This window comes from Sander vitreus, chromosome 13 (assembly GCF_031162955.1).
Source record: "Sander vitreus isolate 19-12246 chromosome 13, sanVit1, whole genome shotgun sequence".
NCBI lineage: Eukaryota > Metazoa > Chordata > Actinopteri > Perciformes > Percidae > Sander > Sander vitreus.
The window spans coordinates 14,671,511-14,695,333 of NC_135867.1; the positions used below are offsets into that span (position 1 = coordinate 14,671,511).

The window sequence follows — 23,823 nt, forward strand, 5'->3', positions numbered from 1 at the left end:
TGACTGGACCTTGGCTGGATCTCAGGTTTCTCCGATACCTCTAAAGGCTAACCTTTACTGTATCTTGTGATTAAAAAAATACTTTTCCCACGGCTTTATCCTAGACACTTGTTAGTAAAGAATAAAAATAAGCGAGTGTTTTTGGTAAACATTTTTCAGGATATACACATGTTGTCGAGTCAGGGGTTCAAAGTGCAGATAATCTATTTGGTGTCATTCTGTAATGTGCATCATAAGTCATCAACTAGATTTTCATCATTATTGTATTTTACATATATATATATATATATATATATACTAGGGGTGGAACGGTACATGTATTTGTATTGAACCGAAACGGTACGGGCGTCTCGGTTCGGTACATGAATTTACAAGGAGAATACACGGTATAAAAATAAATAAAACTTGCGTGCAAATGAATTAATGTAATGTGGAACTACTGTTACATACGCGTTTCTTAGGGACACCTAATCTGTAGCCCCGCCTTAGCTCTGAAGCTCCCAAGCTCCGCCTACATGTCGAGTCGGTCCAGTGAGTCCACACGAAGCAAACTAGTCCCTTCCATATACAACCAAACACGGACGTACTGTAGCTGTGTCCCTTCTTGCCTCGACCACAAAGGGCTTCCAGGCCCATTTGATCCACTGTTAACTCCACTTTTTCATATCACACTACTAGCTGATTGTCTTATTTTGTTTACAAGTTCCAGATGGAGTCTGGATATGATGTGGGGTAGCCTACTTATTGTTTACTGTTTACATCTTACTTTATATGCTTCAGGCTGCTGCAGCTAGCTCAGGGGAGAGACTGGATGACACTAGGTGGTACAGCCTGAGACATGCACAATAAAAAAAATTGCCTTCTGCATTTTTGTTATGCTTTTCCCTCCATTGCATTGAACCGAACCGTGATGTCTGAACCGAGGTATGAACCGAACCGTGACTTCAGTGTACCGTTCCACCCCTAAAATATACTGCATATCATATATCATTTTACCATTAGTTTGCAAATATGTGATCTTTTTTTTATTGTGTCTTCTCTTTCTTTTGTCAGTCTTGTTGGATCAATCAGTATTTTATATGTTATCCCTTGGATTTAACCAAACCAAGCAAAAAAATATATAACATCATAATGCTAATATACTGTAATGCTACTGTTCAGTTTTACCTTAAGGTGAATATGTGCTGTTCTTGAAAGCCAGATGATGACCATACTAGAAGTAGGTCACTGTCTACTGGCCCACTGCCCTCATAAGGTCCGCTGTGATTCTGCCCAAAGCCAAGTCTTCCCGTCACTTTAGTAATAGCCCTCTCATAAATGGCTGAAGTTAACTCCAGCTCCTCAAAGTTACCATTCACAGCTGAGATAACTGCAACACTGGTAAACTTAAAATTATTTTCAGTTCTTCCCTCAAAGCCTTGGTTTTGATTTAAAAAAAAAAGATGAACTCTGACTCAAGTTTGTCAAAAGAGATCAGTAGGAATTTATTATTTGCTTTAAATACATAGACAGCTCTTTCTTTTCTGCCATTGCTCCGCTGATCAGCCACTGGCAGTCATCTCAAACTAAACTCCAAATGGAGGTCCTCCAATACAGAAATGTTTCTGAGACAGCATGATTATCTAACAACATGTTGTGCTAGAGTTAGGCTCATGGCATGTGTGACTTTTTGCTGAACCAGTGCCAGCTTAGCATGAGGCGATTTGTAGGGTTATGTTGAACAAAGAACAGAGGTAGAAGCCATCTTTTGATAACAAAAAGACATCAAGATCGCAGCAATTACCCCCCCAAAATTGAAAACAGGCCAGAAGGATAAATTCACATGGAAGTATGACAAAAACACACTTAAAGCCTTTTGCCTCATGCTATGCTAGCAGATCGCTAACACTGGATCTGAACAATGAGAGAAAAGAAAGAAGAAGCAGATGGTGAGTTAAACACATGGAAACAGACAACACCTCATCATGTTGGTGTCAATCTAGATGAGTGAATCATAGCAATAAAATGCACAGAACTGAGCGTTAACGTGGAAAATAAATACTGCACTGGTTGCTAAATCCTTGTACATTCATCAGGGCTCATGCATTCAGGCATTTGCTTCCCACTTGTCTGGCTCATGTGCTACATTTCTCCAAGTCATGCCACTTTCCTATGAGAATCTTAGCCTATACATTGCATGTTATTTCTGTTGCTGAGATGAACAACTTCACAGTAAAATGCATTTAAGTTAATGACTGATGTAATTGACTTTAGGAAGCACTTTCTGTCAAAGACACAGAGGTGATCGGCAAATTGAGTTGTCCCTGAATAACAATGGGAATGTGCTGTTGTGCATAACTGCATACAACAATAGAGTACTGAACTGCTGGAGAAGCAGGCATTTAGATTGATAACATATTTTCATCCAGTTGCTGTTTTGGATTTGGGATGATCTACAATCTGACAAAAAAAAAATGCTTAAGGTAACAACACAGCACAGTGTGAGTTGTGCTTGGTTTCCTACTGTCAAAATGTGGCAAGTCCTATTTTCATATAAATAATGCTAAAAACACAATAAGTCTCCCTCTCACTCACATCAGAACTGTCACAAGAGTCTCTAAAACCATAGGAGACACTACAGTACATAGCGTAGCCTGCATACATACAAATATACATATATGCAAATACACAAAAACAATAACCCCTCCATGTGGAATAATGGCATTTCTGGATCTGAAATCATAATTTTATATAAAAATATATAAAAAAAAATCAAAATGGAACAAAAAAAATAACTGCCATCTGAATTTGTGAGAAAAACAATAATCATCATTGCTGTTCCACTGTGTGATGCATTGCCATTTAGTGAATCAATGTCTTTGAGAATTCACACCATATGTCTGTCCATGGGATTCACACATATGTCCAGAGGCCATTTTTAAAGCAGCCACTAGATGAGTTTAATACTAGAGTGTAAAAAGGTCCACGGACACAAAGAGAGGAACAAGGTCCTTAGCTCTCTGGCCAGCCAGCGAGGTAACATGAATCACTACACATCTATCCATCTATCTATCTATCTACACACTAAGGGATCTCTGACTGCCGGGCATGACCCATGAAGAGGTCAGTTTACCTCTTAACCCTGATCAGTCCAAGGAGACCTGCGTCACTGTTGACATGGAGGGGTGGGCTGGTCCTGTCAACCCAGGCAGATGTTCCACTTTTGTGTATTTCTGTAACACTGCAGACCAATAGAAGTAATTCAAAGAATGCACATTTTCTACCAGGAGAAGGTTAAGTATGTTTGTGTTGGTGTGTTTTTTGTGAAAGAGTCATATGGTCAGACACTTGAAACAAGTGTCACAATCTGGACATTTGTGAAACCTTCATGATGAAAACAATAGTTTCTGAAAATGACAGTACAACTGACGTCTCCACTTGCTTTCTTTTGTTCCATGAAAAAGAACAGCCAAAAGTATGCTGCATCATGCTTTGTCCATCACTGTCTTAAAGTTTTTACTTAAATAGTTTTAGAGACATCATATTCTCATTTCGCGATCAGGACTCTGGTCCAGTGAGGGCTCCCTGGTGCTGATCATAGATGTTGAGGGCCCTTGATTGACTCCAAAGGGAGAAACAGCTGGAGATCGAGCTGCCAAAGGGGACAGCGAAGGGGAGAAGCTGGGGGACATTGCTGCTGATGAAATAGATCCCTCGTGACTGATAGGGGACCTGCGGAGTGAAGCCAAGTGAGGGAATGTCCGTCCAATCACAGGGACCTTGGGGGGAACTGACATGGCCCCTGGATGGGCCACTGATGTGATGAGTGGCGGAGGGTCAATTCTAGGTTTGGGATCCATTTTGTGCTTGGGCTGGAAGGGTTGGCGAGGGTTCTGACTCTGCTGGGCAGTTTCATCTTTCAGCCTGGCAATCTCTGTGAAGACATTAGCCAGAGGCTGGAACTGAGGACACCAATTGAGTAGGTAATCCCAGTTATAGCTTCCGCGGAGCTCTTCGTCACTGGCAACGATAGCTGTGAGGGAACCATCAACTGAAGGTTTACCGTCCTCAGGGAAGGCGTAATCCTTCGGGAGGGAAATGTTGAGGCCGCGACCTACTCCCAAGTACCCTCCTCCATCGTCCCTATAGACTGGGAGTTGGCCAGAGAGCAAGGTCCCACTGAGACTGCCTCCCAGTTTCTTTCCTTTGAACCAGGTGCTGCCCTCCAATGCTGCAGGCTCACAGGAGATATCAGAGAGCTGGTCAGCATCCTGCTGAATTCCAGAGTCTGGTCCTCTGGCAGAGATGTGCTCCTGCATGGATGAGGTGATGGAGGCGACACGGGGGTACTCGTTTATCATCCTGATCTCATCATCCTCCGCTGCCTCAGCTGATCCTCTTCCACTGGAGTGAGAGGGATCCAAAGAGCCCCCTCTAGTGTAGGGTCCACCACCAGCCACACTCTGATCTCCAGCATAGCCTGGCAAGGCCTGGTGGTAGATCCTCTCTCCTCCTGGTCCTGAGTTGCAATCGTCCAATTTCTGCAGTGCAGTTCCTGACGCAACAGTTCTGTTTCCTGCATCCTGGGCTTTCTTCCTCCTGCGTGACTTGACAAGGAACACCACCACAGCCATGACCACAAGCAATATGATAAAACCAAGAGACACAGCAATGATGCTAATCAGCAGGATGTTGACATCGGGGGCCAGGCCAAAGTTGGTGTTTGAGACATCAATGGAGACCTGGGCTGTAGTGGTGCGAGATGCATCTAGAGGGCTGTGAGCTCTCACATCCAGGGCCATCAGCCTGGCTTCCCGTTTGGTCCGGCCCGAGCCACTGCTACTACTGCTGCCTGAACCATCCGCCTTGAGGAAAATGACCCCAGTGGTTTTGTTTACATCAAAGTACTGAGAGCTGGTGGAAAGAGAATAGAGAACAATACCATCCACCCCTCCATCCTCGTCATTTGCCTGGACCTGGCCAATGCTCTGGCCTTTCTTAGCTCCCTCTGGGACTTCAAAGGAGAAATCCGAGGATGTGAAGAGTGGGTCATACTCATCCTCACCTGTAACAAACACCTGAACAGTTACAGTGGCTGAGTGGTTTCCTGAATCTACCGCCACTGCTACAAAGTTAAAAGAGTTGACTTTCTCAAAGTCAAAGGGAATTTTGCTTTTGATTTCTCCGGAGTTGTGGTCCACAATAAAGCTGTCTTTTCCCGCCGCAGACCGCTCCACAATGTAGTATTTCAGTTGTCCAAAAACCCCTGTGTCATGGTCTATGGCATGTAGAACAGTCACAGCTGAGTTTGCTGGTTGGTTTTCCCTGATACTGGCTGTCAGGACTTCCACAGGGAAGAATGGATGATTGTCATTTACATCTTTGACCTCAACAATGACTGGAGCAAGTGCAAAATGACCCTGTCCATCTGTGGCCTGGATGATCACAGTATGTGTAGACTGGTGCTCACGGTCAAGTGCTCGCTGAAGCCGCAAGGCTCCAGTCCACTGGTCCATGGTAAACAAGTTCACCTCATCACCAGAGCTGATCGTATACTGGACCTCAGCATTGGGAGTTGAGTCTGAGTCTGGCAGAAGGACAACAACAGAGCACAATGAATTAACTGGGAGACAAAGAAAGAGAGGAATAGTGAAAAAAGGAGAGAGAATGAGAAATAACTGGACAAAAATAGAAGACTTTTGCCCACCTGTAGCAGTCAGTCGTATGATCTCAGTCCCAGCGGCAGCTCCCTCACTCAGAGACACAGTATATTCTGCTCTACTGAACACTGGAGGGTTATCATTCACATCACCAATGGTTATCACTGCAGCTACACTAGAGCTCCTCTGGGGCACACCACGGTCTGACACCACCACAGTGAGGTTGTAAAGTGGCTTGGTTTCAAAGTCAAGCCCCTCAGCTAAAAGCAGAGTCCCAACTGTCTGAAAGCCCCGCCCCTCTAGGAACCGCACACTGCTTTCAATCTGGAATGAATTTCCTTCATTCCCGTCGGCAATAGCAAAGTCAAAGCCACAGTTTTCTCGAGAGAGGTCGCTGTCAAAGGCCTCAAAAGTCAGAACTGTTGCCCCTGGGATGGTGTCCTCAGAAACTGTAGCCCTGCAGACAAAAGAACATTACATATGTGAGGACAGCTGTTGAGGTTACACCATAACATATCCATAATCTAATGAATGACTGACCTGTACTCTGATTGGTGAAACACAGGAGCGTTGTCATTGATGTCAGAGATTTGGACCTGGACAGTGGTGAGGGAGGAGAGCGAAGGCGAACCTCCATCACGAGCTTCAATAACAATACTGACTGACTGACGTTCAGGGTCAAACTCAGCTCTGTGATTGATGAACAGGGTTCCTGGATACAGAGAGCAATGACAGGGAGTCAGACATTGTGCTGGGGAAGTTTTTAAATGTAATGAATTACATATTACTTTCTTTTTAAACTGGAAACTTATTTAGGGAGCTAAACTATATCAGGCAAGGGTGTCTACCGTTGTTGGGATCAATGTAGAAACCCTCCTGGGTTGATGACGTCACTCTGTAGGTGATCTTTCCGTTCTCACCAGAGTCCCTGTCAGTTGCTGTTACTGTGACAACCACACTTCCTGGTGGCGTGTGCTCAGGCAGAGTTACCTGGGGTGCAGAGATATTAATAACAACATTTGAACATCAGGCAAAAGAAACAAATAAGGAGACAACAGATTGCATAAATGCTGTAATAAAATTAGCAAAGGTCAACAGGCACTAAACTCACAGAGGAGAAAATTGCATTTTATATTGTAATTCCTGTTTTTCCTGAGTTTGTGCTAATGTTGAGGTCATTTCCTCAGACAAAGAAGTAAATATTATACATGATCTCTGAAACCTTTCCCCAGTCAATATTAGGCAGTACATTTTTATCACCCCATTGTGTGCACCTTGGGAATGTACATGTGTTTTTTACAGTGTGTGCAATGTTCTCCTTCTTCTGTAGTCTGAAGTAAGACAGTCCCTATCCCTATTTAATTCCCTATCAAACTTTATTATATGTGAAGTATTTCAAAATGTAAACACACTTATTCTGTGCATTTTTGAGGCAGCAATTATTATGCAATGGACACATCACATTTCATAGAACACACATTTATTTTGGTGCCATAAATGTAATCAATATACCTGCATAAAAAAAAGAACATCAGTTTGATTTATAAGCCACCCTACCTGATAGAGATCATGGGTGAATGTAGGTGCATTGTCATTAATATCCTCCACCAGTATTGTAATGTTAGCCTCAGTTTGGTGCTGGCTGTCCGTGGCTCTGACAGTCAGTGTGTACCACGTCTTCTCCTCAAAGTCCAGAGGGGCAGTGAGTGATACGCCTCCACTGTAGCGGTGAATCCCAAACTTGCCTAAGGCTGTTGGGTCCAGCTGCAAGGAGTAGGAGAGGGCAGGACTGGAGTCAACGTCGTTACCCGTCACAAGAGTGATCTCTGTGCCAATCAACATGTCTGATAGATAGAGAAAGAGATTGAACAAAAAACATGTTAGCTGTATTTAACTTCCTGTGGATACAAGTATGAACAACTACACATCCTTAGACCTGCACAGGGTTTGTCTGTTGACATTTGTTTTGTAAATGTAATATATTGGCTGTAAACTGGTCTACATGATATACATAACCAGAAAGAACAAAATTCCTGCAAATAAAGTACTTACTCTCTGGGATGCGGATTTCCTGGGGCAAGGGAATAGTGGGACTGTTGTCATTCTGGTCAACAATAATTACTGTTAATGTCGCCGAACCAGCCAATCGTGGACTTCCTCTATCAGTTGCTGTAACTATAAGCCTGTGGGTGGACAGAAAAAAAGAGGTTGTCTAAAACGTCTGTTTCTTATTACATGTGTAGTCCTAAAAATGGAATTTTAATGTTGGTGATGATAGAGAATATGTAAAAGAAACATAAAATGATGCCATCACAACTTTGGTTACACATTCACCATGAAAAAAAAGAGTTATGAAAGCAACACTAAAAAAGTTATGAAAGTGTTACAGTGAACCGGAGTTGATTTACAGAGTTTAAAATTGTAGCTTTGATACATCTGGCATGCAGATATTGGTTTGCCTATATCTTCAGCAGACTATGTCAACCTCCCCACCAGCTAAACAAACACAAACTAGCTGAGTGAATATGATTCATGATGTGTTACGTTTTCCTTCTATGCATGTTTACCTGTGTGTATACATAATGGACTTTTTCTGTACAAAGCCATGCAGCAGCTCAAATACTTATTACATGTGAAATATATATCCATCTACAAAATGTGCACATAAAATGGTTCTTGGTGAGGTTATTCAACCACAGATCTGTTCTCACTTGGTCTGGGTAAAGATCTCACGGTCCATGATGGCCGCGGTGGTGATGCTTCCTGTCATCGGGTCGATCTTAAACAGGCCGCTCATGCCTGACGACTGGATGGAGTAGGTCACCTGACCATTTTGGCCCTGATCCACATCCTCAGCCATCACCTGGGTGAAGGTGGAGGATAGGGAAGAAAAAGGGAGAATGATGATTTATTTTGACCCTTTGGAAAACTCCAGTGACCCTAATACCTTTATGACTTTGTATTATTTATTATGCAGTTTTTTTATATTTAAAAGTACCTGTATGATTGGCATTTCATATCCCTGTGCTTCTCTCATGTAGGCCACATAATTCTGCAGCTGGAAGCGAGGCAGGTTGTCATTGACATCCTGCAGGATCAAGTTGATAGCCATGAAAGATGTGGAGGACACCGTTTCAGCCTTCACAACTAGACGGAGTCTGGGGCTGTCTTCAAAGTCCAGCCCCTTGGAGCTCTGCACCATGATTTCACCTGGAGATTTGAGTGGAAAATGAGGCTCAGGAAAACCATCAAATGACAGACTAAACGGATCCACATCTCATTAACATCTATAGGACATAATAACGATGATTGTGTTTTATTGTGAGTTTCACCTGTTGAGGAGCTGATGCTAAAGGCCTGCTTTCTGTTCCCACTGAAGAGGCTGTAGCTGATACCCTTACGTGTGCCATCTGGGTGTTGAGCCTGAGCCTGAGCCACAGATGTGCCTGAATTTTTGAAGTAGAGCAGAGAAAATATTCCTTAACTGTGAAAGTAGAGAGATCTTCAAAGTGTAAAGAGGGACAAAATGACTGAGATGATTATCCTAATCCCTAATAATACAGTATTAATGTCAGACCGTGTAAAGCGTTCTCCTGTAGGCTGACGTCTCGGGCATTCCTCGAGAAGCGGATGCCGCTGTACTCCACCTCCTTTACATAAATCACCACCACTCCCTGTGCAGACTGAGCTGGACTTCCCTGGTCCATGGCCTCCACTATCAGGGTCCTCTGAGCCTGGGTCAAATCCCCTAGTGGCTCAGTGGCCTGGATCTCCCCAGTCAGGGAGTTGATGCTGAAGCCCTTGACTGGCATGGCAAAACGGTAAAACACAGAACCGTTGGCTCCAAAGTCTTTATCCTCGGCCTTCATGGTGGCTAGAACCCGCTGTGAACGCATGCTAGACACTTCGACGACCAGCGGATCCTGGATGAAGAAGGGTGTGTTGTCGTTGACATCTAGGATAGTGACTGTCACCTAGAAGGATGAGTTCACATGTGGGTTAAGTGCAACATGTATTGCTAATGTAATGAGCATTAAAAATCTAGTATACCAAATATCATGTGAATCATAAATTCAAAACCTTTTTTAACAATGAGTCAACTGAACATCTTCAGCATCTAACTCTTTATTTACCTGAGCAGAGGTGTTCCTGGGTTCAGCAGGTGAAAGGTCAACAGCAAACACCTGGAAGCTGTATGACACTCTTTTTTCCCGGTCCAGAGGTGCTGATGTGGTGATAGCACCAGTGCTCTGATCCACACTGAACGCTCCATGCACCTCTCGGCTAAGAAAGTACAGAACCTTACCATTCAGGTCGTCATCAGCATCTGTGGCTGACACCTGGATATAGGTAAATACATGTTTAGGATTAAATGAGTACTGTTGACATATAATTACTTTTGTTATAAAAGTGAGATATACAGCATGTCAGTTAAATGTTTAAAAAGAGCATCATCCAAAATGCCACTTTCTAATTACCTCCAGAACTTTGGACCCCTCTGCAGCATCCTCTGACACCTCCACAGAAAAGCTACCTCTGCTGAAGACAGGGCTGTTGTCATTGACATCGAGCACTTTGACTTCCACTGTGACAGTAGTGCTGAAAGCAGGGCTGCCTCGGTCTGTAGCCACCACCTCCAGAGTATATTCAGGCCTTATCTCCCTGTCTAGGCCGCGTGACGTGGATAGGGCTCCCGTGCTGGCGTGGAGGTGGAAATCTCCATCAGGATCCCCAGCTGGATGAAGGATTCATAAGGCAGAAGAAAGAAACATCTTAAAAAAAAACTATGATTTCTGGGGACTGAGTATTCTGTGCCAACTCTGCACTTAAGTCTAAGTTGGAATTTGCTCCAGACAGGTATATGGAATGTACTATATTTGAAATAAGACACGAGAATGTCAGAAGCGAGTCTAGGGTAGCTGTATGCAGCTCTGATCTTTCATATGGGAGGAAAAGAGCACTGTCAAAAGCAATACATTCATCCAAATCTTGCACGGCCTCTACTAGACCAAATCTATTCCTCCACACTGTCAGTACAACTTCAGATATCACCAGAAATGGCCCAAGCAAACCTGATAGTTAATACAAGTGTGATTTAGCTGCAATAATCACATATACACAGTTCCAATTGTAATAATCTGTCAACAATCTGTAAATTTGATACTGGATCATTTAAAGCCTGAAAAACACCAGAAATGACAAAAATCCATGGTCTCTCCCAGGATATTGTTATTTCCACATTCGACACACCCTCAAACAGCAATTACAGCAATTGTGGTGAACTAAATCACTCTTTAAATCCATTCTAATAAAATACTTGGGTTAGACACACAACACTGTTTCTCACCAGTGATCCTGTACTCCAGCTCTCCACCAGGACCTGAGTCAGGGTCTGTGGCCTTGAGGAAGCAAAGCTCTACAGGGGCCTGGTTTTCTGGCACCTGCAGTCCGTACCATGGCTTCGCAAAGACCGGAGCGTTGTCATTCACATCCTGCACCTCCACGCGGACTACAGTCTTGGCAAAGTTAGGAGGCAGCCCTCCATCCCTGGTATACACTATGACGAGATGGACATAGTTTAGCTGATGAGATGTTGGATCCCATACAACATTTTAAACCAATGTACTTGAGGTGTTCTGTGGGAATAAATGAGCTTGAGCTCCATTAGTATGTAACAGATCGACGATGAAAACGATGAATGTAGTCATACCAGTGAGTGTGTAGTGATCCTGTAGCTCTGCGTCCAGTTCCTTCGTGGTTGTGATGACTCCTGTCACAGGGTTGATGATGAAGCCTTCCTCTGTCACACCTCCATACGTCACTTGGCCATTAGAACCTGCATTGAAACACAAGTCAGACATGAATAAAAATAAAACACACACACTACACAGCACACTACAAAACTGGCAATAAAGCAAGGCTACATGCAACGTAATAAGGCAATGCTATTAATTAATCCAATATGCACAGAGCCGCAAGCAAGTCCAAATGAAAGCTCCAGAAATATGAGGCTTTAGTCGATGGCTGTAACCACACATTTTCATTAGCATGAGCTTGTGGTTTGGTTTAAAGTGATTTGGTTTCTCAAAACCGTTTATCTGTCTCTATTGTTTCATTTTCTGGCCTTCCTACTGAAGGCATATGTACTGTATATCAGCTGTTCCTTTTTATAGTGAATTTTGGAACCTTTCTTTCGTTTGATGCTCTACGATCTTGACTTCATCCTAACTTTATCCTTCCTGGACTTTATCCATACTTCTTACAGACCAAAATACACAAATGTGTTTCTGTGCAGGATCATATAGAATCTACAGAAATTACTTTGTGGAATTATCAATCTGTGGAACATGTGTGTACAACCTGTTTTTCCTGAACTATAAGGACCATATTTGGTACCATAAAAAGTCTTTTTTGAAAGTTTTGAAAGTCTTTGTAAATCCAAATATTTTGTTTGGGCCTTTTTCTTCCTAAAGTACTGTATCTCACCATTTCAAGCATTGACATGACAAGCATGACTTTACAGTATTTAAATAACACAATTAAACCAACCTTGGTCTCGGTCGGTGGCAGTAACTGTCAGTACAGTTGTTCCTGGTCCTTGGTTTTCCATCACCTGGGCTTCAAATTCTGCTCGCTGGAACAACGGAGCTTCATCGTTCACATCGATCACCTGCACACACAGCACCTGAGAAGTGGAAAGCTGAGGTATCCCATGATCCTCTGCTACAATGGTCAGATTGAAGATTTCCTGCTCTTCCCGGTCTAGTGCTTTAAGGATGGAGAGAGAGCCTACAAGAGAAAAAAGGGAGAACATTCTAAAACCACCTTTCCTGGATTACTTCACTGCATGCAATGCATATTCCCATTTGGATTCTTTTGAAATGTGTGTGTTGGTGTGTTTGTGTTTGTGTCTGAGTGTGTGTTTGGCTAATTCTTTTGTGAACATATCATTTTGTGTACCTGAGAGAGGATTTGTATGCCTAGAAGGACCAGTAAAAACAAAACCTGTACAGCTTTGCTTTATGAGACTTTCCACAGTAAGTGAGAGGCCATGGCCAAGCTATTCAATTCTGGCACTTTGCACATGCATTCAAATGTGAATCAGAGCTCTAGACTATCAGTAAACATGTAGGATTATTGTTTGTGCTGGCATGCAGGAAAATACACAAAGAGTCCAGACTACAACTACATAGTTGCCAGCTCAACCTATGACCTCCCCTGCAATTAGGTCATTAGGTTTTCCTCTCTGTACAACATTACAGTATCTGTTTGCCTTTCAATCTGTAAGGCATTAGTTGGTGTGTATATGTGTGTGTTTTATGTAAATCGAGCTGGTTCACATAGACTCTGTCTTCATTTACTCTCCTACCTTTCATGTGTACACCCAGTCAGTCAAAGTGAGAGGAAATATGAAATGTGTGCATGTGTGTGTGTGTGTGTGTGTGTGTGTGTGTGTACTCTTCACAGGAGCGTACAAGTTTAGCTGGCATGTGGTACCTGAGAAACGTGTGTAATTTATAAATGCCGCAGCATGCCTGACTGTTCTCTAAAGCTGAGGCTCTGATGTTCCTGCAGGGTTTTGCTAGCCCTGATGTTTCATCCAAACACAAACAGATGCAAAACATTTATTTTTTCATTCTCCTCTGTAGCCAATTTAGTGTTACTGATACAGTACCAACCATATGATATAGGCGTTCCGACCCTGTCTGGATTAGCTTTGTTCAAACCCAAACACATGAAACTATACTTTATTTAACCGATCAAAATGATATGCGGCCAAAGAAAGTGGAGGCTTATCATTGTCTAAAATAGAGTGGTATCATTATGCTTTTTCACTCTCCCAGTTAGCTAAGATAAATAATTCACGGGAGCAGGTGCCTTCCTGGGTTAAAATAGAAGAGGAACTGGTGGCTCCAACCTCCCTTGAGGTGTTTCTTACTCAGATGGGAAGACCGGTACCCTTTAAGGACCCAGTTTTGACCTTTGTACAGGAAACCTGGATGAGTTCTCATCAACATATAAAATGTAGCCCACATATTACCCCTAAATCTTCTATTTGGTATAACAAAAAAATATTAATTGGCAAAAAATCTATTATGTGGGAGAAATGGGCAAAAGCTGGAATAAACTTGCTTTGTGACTTGTTTAGCGAAAATGGATTGAGGTCATTTGATGAAATTAAGCAAGAATATAACCTTACACAAGAGGACTTTTGGAAATTCCTACAAATTGGGCACTGCATTAAAGCTACTCGGGGGAAGAACCCTGACCCCGTGACCAGGATTCAGGAGTTAGTCCAGGTAACTAAATATAAAAAATGTGGAGCCTCTAAATTTTATGAGATTTCTACCAAAGATTTCAAGGTTTCCGAAGATACAAATTATGTCATACTGAATTTCAGGGAAAGACAGACAGATGTGTTTATTTAATGCAGTGCTGAAGCCAAAACAACACAACATATGTGTCTTATTTGATTATTTGACTTACTACTGACTCACATATACTGTGAGTCTTACATCGCTTTAGTGATGGAACAAACAGATATAGAGATATATAAAGATATATAAATATGAATAAAATCTTTCATCTAATTTTGAAGCTACTGTGAAGAAATGAAGGGACATATAAGACATGTTAGCCTTTAAGTGATTATAAAACTAGCAGTAAAGCAGCTGTAACGTGAAGTAACAGAAAGTTCATATTGGTAAAGCAGATATAAAATTTATAAGCAATAATTAGGCTAATGATACCCTCACATTAGCCAGAAAGTTTGCTAAATATTATTGCAAACCAATGCTAATCTGCTTTTACAGCTATTATTAACCATATGCTTAACACCACACAGTCTGAGAAACAAACCAGAAGTGAAATCAACCCTTGCTAATGCACCAGACACTTGACAGTAATGAAGTAAAGACTTTCTTCCATCTGGAAGCTGCATTAAGTGTCTGTGTTATGGTTTTTAATCCCATCTCAGCCAGCGCTGAGCACGCTCACACCACCCAGCTCCGATGAAGAGAATACACAAACTGTACACATATATGACATATCAAAGGGTGTCCACGTCCCTCACACAAAATTAAGATCGGTTCCCATGACGAAATCCGTCAAGAAAAGAACACCGAAGCATTATTCAAGTGAAATATTGCTCTAAGGCATTGAAAGATCATCTAGTAAAGAGTGTTATGAGGGTTATGATTGTTTTAGCAGTTGAGACCCTGTAGACGTAGCACTTGAGTGGGTAATTACGATCTTGTGGAAAGTTTTGTTCATCCAAGGGGCTTCCATGGGTGGGATACTGATTATCTATCAATCAAGAAACCGGCAGAAAAGGGCCCCATACTACCCCCGCTGTATTAAATAATTCAAAACAGGATTGTAAATGCACGAAATGATGTGGGGAATTTTACCCTAATCATCCATTGATGGAGTGTAAATGAGGTACCAGGCCCTGTTATATTATTGGAACTTTACGATATTTTTAGATGTTGTGTCCCACACTTACCAGTGTTGGGGTTCATACTGAAGCGGCCAGCGCTGTTGCCTGCCTGGATTCTGTAAGACACTCTGCCATTTTCTCCTTCATCTTCATCTCGGGCCATCACATACAAAATCACAAACCTGTCAATAAAGATACAAAACAGATTTCTTTTTTTAACAGGATTCGTAGATGTTCTTCTTCAGTGACAGAAATCTGCATTAATAAGGCACCAAAAACAGATTACAATAAGACATGCCACTCACCCTACAGGTTGATCCTCCATGACGCTAACTGCAGACGGAGAGCTGAAGACCGGAGTGTTGTCGTTTTCGTCCGTCACAAACACTCGGGCAGTAACCGAACCCCAGCGCCTCTGAGAAGGATCCGCTGCCTGATCTGTTGCCCGCACCACAAGGTAGAGGGATGGTGTTGATTCACGATCTAACTTCTGCCCCAGAGTCAGGACTCCGCTGGAGGGGTCGAGGGTCAGGAGGTCAGGCGTGTCGGGCCAGTAGTGCTCGATGGAGTAACGCAGCTCACTGTTGGGTCCACTGCCATCCTATAAAAAAAGAAGAAAACAGATGAATTAGACAGAACTTGTAAGTGGACCTTGAGTTACCAATCACTGGTTAACATTACACCTTTTCTCAAGCAGGAAATATATTCTGTTTCTCACCTGATCCACAGCCTGGAAAGTATATATAGAAGCCCCTGTCTCTATGTTCTCTGGGATCACAATGGTAACTGGATCTTCTGTGAACTGGGGAGCATGGTCATTGCTGTCCTGCACGTTGATATCCAGCTGCACCAAGTGGCTGCTGGGAAACGCCTGAGAGAAGTCAGACACCTCGATGTGCAGCGTGAACCTCGACCCCGTCTCGTAGTCCAGCTCGCGCACCAGGTACACGTCGCCCTTTAAACGGTCCACCATGAAAGTCCCATCATGGTCTGTCCCCCCCACCACCAGATAGGTCACCTGGCCTTCCAACACACTAGATTCATGCTGATCATGTGGGCGCACAGAGCCAATGATGGAGCCCGGAGCAGCTCCTTCAACTGTGTTCAGGGTCATGGAGAGCACGTTGGGCTTGGGGTTGGACCTGGAGGAGCTGAGAACCTGAAGGAAAGAAAACTAGGGTCAGACAGGCTCATTTCAATCTCAACATTTCTTCACATAATCATAATTCAGATTGTGTCATGCATGTAATCACTTTAAAATTCTTTTCTTTAATCATCCACGTATCTATCCAAAAACAGAGTTAAAAAAACATTTAAATATGCTATTATTTCAACCAAGTAAAGAAGAAAAGTGTCAAGGCGAGTGCTGTGCCGTGTATGTTACTGGATGTGATTTCCTTTGGTATTCTACAGACAATGAAGCTATATGGATCTCACCCCAGTCCATCCCTAAACATAGCCTTGGGCTGGAATCTGTTTCTGTTTTGTTGCTATTACTATAATAACCCTCACAGGCATTCTCATTGTGCATGAAGACATTATGTACAATCCTTCCAGTAAATATCTTGACACTGCGGTATTCTGTCTTCAAGATGAGAGTCAGGGTTTGTGACCTGTGACAAAATAATGAAGGGTGTATTGCAAGGGAAAACTGTAAATATTCCAGTTTTATAATAACGCATACAATAAGTGCAGCCTCTGAGCAACAGCCTAAGGGTTCGATTTCGTTCTGGGACAGATCAAAGAGCACTGAAGACAGCAAACGATTTTAACAATCTCTGGTTTCATCATCAAAAAATCCACACACACACACCATACCCTCGCTTTCGTTACAAAGATCTATTGCAATGTATTGCATCTTTCTGGTGTCTTTATAGAACGTAAATAGCAAGGTTAAACCTAGAAGATGTGGGACGTGATGTGGTTAAGTGCATAATTTAGCCTCACATGCTGACTAAAAAAGCTATGTGCAGACATTTTCAGCTAAACTGCCCTACAAACCACATGCCAACTGTTATTGACTATTAAAAAAGATCTCCTTGCTTCTGCGTTTCATTGCAGTTGTGCAGCAAGCCTATCACAGCCCACCATGAAACAAAATGGGGCAGTTTTGAAATACAAGTGGAATTCAGCAATGATTGATTTAATTAAAATGTGTTGGCCACAAATTATTGAACATAGGCATACAGCTATGGGTCTTGATATTATTGAACTCATTTGCGCAAGTGTTTCAATTATCTTGAAACAGATGCTTTACTACAAACATCGGCAGCAACTGTAATGTACTATTTGTACTTTTCCTTGGTGTTCCCTAATGCCTACTCTACAGTACACATGCAAGCTAGGTAGTGTGTACTACTTGTGGTGTACAACAATATCCCTGTGTGAATCTACCCACAGCTATGTGAAATATGATCTCAAAATCATTATCTGGAAATGTTACCTCAATAGAGTGTTTGAATGTGTCGTTACTGTCAGTGTGTCTTCGTGCGTGCATGTATCACTGCCTGCTACTGTACAGTGGTGTATTCCATTTCTCTCTGTGTGCTTTGATGCAGCTGGCTCTCATCAAATCTCATCTGGGAGCATTTGATTTCAAGGTGCCTATTTCCCCTCTGTCTAATCTCAGTGTCACACAAGCAGGGCGCAGGGGAAAACTAAGGCAAGTACTCCCACTGTAATTAGCATCCTTTTCCTTTCTGAAATCACATCACATAAAAACACTGAGCTCAATGCCCCACAATCAAAGCAAACCACCACCCTTTTCTGACTAAATGCCTCTGTGGTCGGCCTTTTTTTCCTGCTGTTGATATTGTATGTTGATATGCAGGATTGACCCTCCTACAGAAAGCTCAGAACAATAACTCAGTCCAGACCTGCTCCCTCCTGCAGCTCTGGGTTTCTCACCTTGGGTTTTGGTTACCCCACTAACCTTTGGAGCAGGAAACACACACTAGATTGGATAGATGCTTTTGTTTGTACAGGCACAGGATCAGTTTCGCTCCTTCTCATATTTATCCCCCTTTCCAATTTCTTTGACAGTTATACTGTTCACTTTGTGCACAGTTTGAGTAAATTACTTGCAGTAAGGAATGCAAAAGGACTGAGGTAATGTAGATGTGACAGTGTTACGTGTGGGCACCAGATTGGCCTTTGTTTCCAATGTGACGCACACAACAAATGTGTAGGTGCTGCATGCAATGCATGTACAAGCAGCTGGACGATGGATGAGAAAATGAAAATGTACAGATTGTGTTTACCTGTATTCGTAGCTGGCAGGTGGAGCTGAGGCCTGGTGTCCCGTGGTCAGCAGCAGTCACAGTGAGAGCGTAGTCGGCTCGTTCGGCCCATCTCAGAGGGGAAGCGGTTCTCAGCTCGCCACTGATCGGGTTAAGGGAGAAACGCTCTGCTCTGGAACCTTCAGATGATGCAACAGATATGGATATCAGCTCAAAGTTAAGGTAATGATAAGAAAAACAATGTGAATGTAGAGGGAAGTGACACTCACCTGATAAAGAGTAGTATATGGTCCCATTTTCTCCCTCATCTGGGTCTTTAGCCATCACTGTCCCTAGGACGGTCCCTGATGGAAGCCCCTCCATTACCTACAATGCAGAAGGATTGTTATTCACATGAATGTCTTTCTCCAACATACTGTGACTTTTCTATGTATATTGTCTTCCTATGTTTATTCCTATTCCTTACTGTACCTCGTCTTTGCTTCCTTTGTAGTACTATGATTATTAAGATATGAAAGGAAAGTATAGGGTTGATTTTTTTCTGTCCTCAACGGATCTATCTAATCTGCCTTCATTCTCACCTGATGGAGCAGCTCCCTATCCGGCCTGGCATGAGTGAAACTAGGGGCATGGTCATTTTCATCCAGCACAGTTATATGAGCAGTGCCGGTGGCGCTGCGAGGAGGCGTACCCCCGTCCTGTACCACCACAACTAGCTGGTAGCTGGACTGCTGCTCTCTGTCTAGGGCAAGGCGGGTGCTGATCTCACCTAAAGAAAAAAGAAAAGGCCTTAGCGTGCATTACTTGCAATAGTTAGGGAATAATTGCCGTTTAATTGAATTGACTAACAGCGAATCATTATTTTCTCAAGGGAAATCAAGCTGGTATTAGCGCTGCTTATAGAGTAACTACATTTCAGCCAGTGTAACCCAATTACAATAAACGGCTTTGAGTGTTACTATTACTATTCTTAAATTCAAATACAAAAACCAAGTCATGGTGTTTATCTTCACCTGTTTGTGAGTTGATCAGAAAGTGCCTGTTGGTGTGCAGCAGCCTGTAGGTGAGTCGCGCATTTAGTCCTGCATCTCTGTCCGTTGCAGACACCCTTCCAAAGCCTGTCCCTGCGAGCAGGTTCTCTCTGACAGCAAGGAACACCCTCTCCTGGCTCAGTCTTGGGGAATTGTCATTCTCGTCGGTTACCGTCACCCTGACTGCGGCACTGCCAGTTCTCCCCACCCCTCCTGGGCCTGAGGTGGCCAGGATGGTCAACAGGTACATGTCTTTGACCTCTCTGTCCAGAGAGCTACGAACAAACAGCCAACCACTATCTGGCATAATGCCAAAACCGGCAGCGTCACCGTCAGGCCTAAGGCGGTAGAAAATAGAGGAGGAGGAGGAAGATGAGGAGCTTCCACCATTCCCAGAAGCCTCTCTGTTCAGTGCTCGAACCTGGAGGAAACGTGTATTGAGAGGTGTGTTTTCCCGTAGCTCCACGCGGTATGTCAGGGTGTCAAAGTTAGGGCCTTGTGCATCTTGGGCTTGGATGTGGACTACAAGTGTGAAGGTGGAGCTAAGCTGAGGCGCTCCGCCATCCTTGGCAACCACCTGAAGGTCATAGCGTGGGACACTTTCGTATGACAAACTCCCAATCAGACGTACCTCCCCGCTACCTCGGTCAACACCAAACGTTCTCTGGCCACTGCTGCCTGCAGCCCCAGCAGAGACCAGGTCAAAGCTAAGCTGACCGTTATGACCAGAGTCCTTGTCGGTGGCCTGAATGCTATAGATAACATTCCCCATTTTGGTGATCTCAGGTAAAAGGAGGGACTCTGATGAGGATGGGAGGAAGGTGGGGGCATTGTCATTGACGTCTGAAATGGTAATTCGTACCCGGGTGGTTCCATACGCTGGAGGAGAGCCGGAACGTGCCTGGAGCTCCAGGTCGAGACTGGAGCAGGTCTCATGGTCCAGAGGAAGGGCAGTGCGAATTGTACCAGAGGCAATGTCCACTGTGAAGTAACCATCAGGGTCCCCGGTGGAGATGGAGTAGAAGATATTCTTAGAAACACCTACATGGTCGACACAAAAATACAGCAAAATAAAGAATGACAAAAAGACAGTGACAAAGGGACTAGAGCTGCAAAATATCATAAAATAATGAAAAGGAATGTCACAATTTTCAAGAATCCAGGGTAACATCTTCAAAATGCTTGATAATCAGTTTACAATAACACAAAAACAGAGACACGCAGCCAATAATCACATTTGAGAAGCTGGAACCAGCAATTCTTTAGCATTTCTGCTTGATAATTATTTTTACTAAAGATTAACCAACTAAATGTTTTGCCACTTGAAGGTACAGAAAGAGTTTCAATATACTGTATACAGCCGTTGATTATCCACTCGTCCTTAGCCTAATTAAAGCATCAAAGCTAAAAAAATCACATGACAGATCCATATCCGCTTTTGGATGACAGGGATGTGGTGAGTTTATTATTCTTGTGTTAATAAAGGGCTGGATTCACTCAAAGTGGGTGAGGGGATAGAATCACAGAAATCCTTGTGCAGTTACACAGACACAGAGTAAGTGTTGCCCTGTCCACTGCACAACTGTGAACACTTCATTTTGACTCCCACTCAGAATTACAGCCCCATCTAACTTCATTTCTCCATCAATAATACAGAGAGAAAATAAAAGTCTGGCCACAGTGAAAATAATTCCCACTAAAGCCCACGCTGTGTGATGGATGTGATTTCTTAATGGAGTGTATGCTCTTGTTGCTTGCGTATTTGTACAACTGCTGGAGTGAGAGGTAAGACATCATACTCTCTCTAGCCCATTAGTGCATTTTTGTCCTGGTACTTGTCAGAAAGATGAAACCAGGTAGAGAAAGACACATAAAACAAGTTCCCCCTGGCAAACCATGTCAAGTAAATTGATAAAAGCATGCCTGGTATGACTAAAGGCAGAACAGACATCGACATATAGTGGAGCAAAGAGAAAGGGAGGACTTGAGTGTACAAGCGTCCTCACCTGTCTTTGTAGCGGCTCGGACCACTCCCACTGCGGTCCCCCTGAGGACGTCCTCGGACACAGTGAAGAAATACTGCGCCTGATCAAACACGGGAGACACCACCGAGCCTCCCACCACACTCACGTTTACCCTGGCATTGACCGGCGCCGTCAGACCACCGCCGTCCTCGGCTGATATTACCATGGAGATTACCGTGTTGGCTTTGCCATGGAGCGAGCGAGAGAGGGAAATCACACCTGTAGAGAAAGAAAGATGAAGAGATAAGATGAATTACTCTATATCCTTTTTGGTTTTTAAACACTCCAAAGCAGGTTTCACAATAGTTCACCCATAACAAACACAAACTGAACAAACATGGGTGACACACACACAAACACACACACACACACACACACACACACACACACACACACACACACACACACACAATAGTCGAGTCGAGCAGAATTAAGCTTGGAATGTGCCAGTGGTGGAAGAGAAGATGCATTGTGGGGGTTAGGTGGTAAATTATAGACCTGAGACTTTACTTGAGCAGGGGTAAAAAAAAAAGGATAGAAAGTATGAACACTAGTAGGATGCTAGTGCAAAGACTGTATAAATGTGGTCAAGACATTGTATTTAAATTTAAAATTGACTGTTCAAATGGATCTGTTTTCCCACTTCTTTACCTTTTTCCTCCCCACACTCCCTCTCTGTTTGCTCTGATTGAACACAAACTGAACAAACATGGGTGACACACACACACACACACACACACACACACACACACACACACACACACCCATAGTGCGTGTCACTATCTTTGTGGGGACCCATCATTGACATAATGCATTCCCTAGCCCCTTACCCTAACTTTAACCATCACAACTAAATGCCTAATCTTAACCCTTACCCCAACCATAACCTAATTATAACCATAATCCTAAAACCAAGTCTTAACCCTCAAACAGCCCTTTAAAGTTGTGGGGTCCAGCCTTTTGGCCCCACAAAGCTGTCCGCACCCCACACGTATATACTGTATTCCCGGTTTTTGGACCCCACAAATATAGTTAAACAAGAACACACACACACACACACACACAGACAGACAGACAGACAGACCTGTGTCCTTGTTGAGAGTGAAGAAACCAGAGCCTCCTGCAGGTACTGTGCGGTAGGTCACCCTGCCATTTTCCCCAGCATCAGGATCATTCGCTGTTACCTTGACAACGGAGGTTCCCGGGGCACTATGGGTACTGAGACTGACTGTGTAGAGGACTGGATAGAAGATGGGCCGGTTGTCATTGATGTCCACCACTGAGACCCGCACGCGTGCTACTGAGCTCAGGCCACCCTTGAAAAAAAAAATAATCAAGGAGATATATTCGCATTAAAATATGAGTACACATGATCATACCAGCAGGCACCAATGCTGTAATAATATTACAAACCACAACTGACTAGTCTATTGACACAAAGAGAGGCTAAATCATAAGAATAGCTATTTTTGTTAAATAACATCATCCATACATTGAATTTATTTTCTATCCATCGGTGAAAAGCGAAAGAGACTTTCATGTTATAAAACTTCAACAACAGATTCATGTCACACTGTAAAGATGAAGCAGCTGGAAAGGAATACAGAAAGACGAGTTCTCTGTTGAAGATCTCTGAAATATGGAGCCAATCAACAGTTACACTGTATCTGCTGGCTTAGTTTTACGAGACCATTAAAAACATGGATAGTCGAGACGAGCAGAATTAAGCTTGGAATGTGCCAGTGGTGGAAGAGAAGATGCATTGTGGGGGTTAGGTGGTAAATTATAGACCTGAATTCAATCTTTACTTGAGCAGGGGTAAAAAAAAAGGATAGAAAGTATGAACACTAGTAGGATGCTAGTGCAAAGACTGTATAAATGTGGTCAAGACATTGTATTTAAATTTAAAATTGACTGTTCAAATGGATCTGTTTTCCTACTTCTTTACCTTTTTCCTCCCCAAACTCCCTCTCTGTTTGCTCTGATTGCTTTGCCATGCTATTGCGATTCCCCTAGATTTTCTTTGAAGACACACAGTGAGAGACAGGACGCTGTCTTCTTCAAACACGTCTCTTTGATCAGATTTTTTGAGTGCAGCTGTACACATCTTTAATTTGCTTTCTGCTTCTGGCTTTGATCAGAAGGAGCATCACACACTTAGCGGGCAGTGTGTTTGGTCATGGAGCAACACAAAGAACTAGAGCTTTGACTTTAGGCCACGTCCACACGTACCAAAACGATCTTTTTTTTACCCATCTTCCCTGGATTCGTTTCAAGAATAGTTGCGTCCAAACGGATCCACTTGTAAATGACTCAATGCGCTACTTCATATTCCAGGCCTATAGGCGGCGCTGTTTCTGCTACAGAAATTCACCAAAAAAACGGAGAATCATAACATGAATAGCTAGACTAACGTTCTCTTAATACATCCATGGACTATAATAACTTTCA

At 43.1% G+C, this 23,823-nt stretch overlaps 1 protein-coding gene across 1 annotated transcript in view; it reads right to left on the reverse strand.

Moving 5' to 3' along the window:
• Nucleotides 1-1,473: 1,473 nt before the first annotated feature.
• Nucleotides 1,474-23,823, reverse strand: part of dchs1b (dachsous cadherin-related 1b) — an 85,259-nt gene continuing 62,909 nt past the window's right edge. The window contains exons 6-29 of the mRNA XM_078265995.1: nucleotides 22,457-22,688; nucleotides 21,355-21,591; nucleotides 19,331-20,389; nucleotides 18,899-19,086; nucleotides 18,587-18,683; nucleotides 18,339-18,496; nucleotides 15,797-16,237; nucleotides 15,384-15,679; nucleotides 15,145-15,260; nucleotides 12,189-12,428; nucleotides 11,350-11,475; nucleotides 10,987-11,196; nucleotides 10,118-10,374; nucleotides 9,773-9,979; nucleotides 9,217-9,613; nucleotides 8,972-9,085; nucleotides 8,638-8,849; nucleotides 8,351-8,502; nucleotides 7,692-7,822; nucleotides 7,197-7,483; nucleotides 6,488-6,629; nucleotides 6,180-6,351; nucleotides 5,687-6,096; nucleotides 1,474-5,566 (exon numbers count right to left, since the gene is read on the reverse strand). Coding sequence (XP_078122121.1) covers nucleotides 3,519-5,566; nucleotides 5,687-6,096; nucleotides 6,180-6,351; nucleotides 6,488-6,629; nucleotides 7,197-7,483; nucleotides 7,692-7,822; nucleotides 8,351-8,502; nucleotides 8,638-8,849; nucleotides 8,972-9,085; nucleotides 9,217-9,613; nucleotides 9,773-9,979; nucleotides 10,118-10,374; nucleotides 10,987-11,196; nucleotides 11,350-11,475; nucleotides 12,189-12,428; nucleotides 15,145-15,260; nucleotides 15,384-15,679; nucleotides 15,797-16,237; nucleotides 18,339-18,496; nucleotides 18,587-18,683; nucleotides 18,899-19,086; nucleotides 19,331-20,389; nucleotides 21,355-21,591; nucleotides 22,457-22,688 — 7,929 coding nt within the window. The 3' untranslated portion in view covers nucleotides 1,474-3,518. The remainder of the gene's footprint in view (nucleotides 5,567-5,686; nucleotides 6,097-6,179; nucleotides 6,352-6,487; nucleotides 6,630-7,196; nucleotides 7,484-7,691; nucleotides 7,823-8,350; nucleotides 8,503-8,637; nucleotides 8,850-8,971; nucleotides 9,086-9,216; nucleotides 9,614-9,772; nucleotides 9,980-10,117; nucleotides 10,375-10,986; nucleotides 11,197-11,349; nucleotides 11,476-12,188; nucleotides 12,429-15,144; nucleotides 15,261-15,383; nucleotides 15,680-15,796; nucleotides 16,238-18,338; nucleotides 18,497-18,586; nucleotides 18,684-18,898; nucleotides 19,087-19,330; nucleotides 20,390-21,354; nucleotides 21,592-22,456; nucleotides 22,689-23,823) is intronic.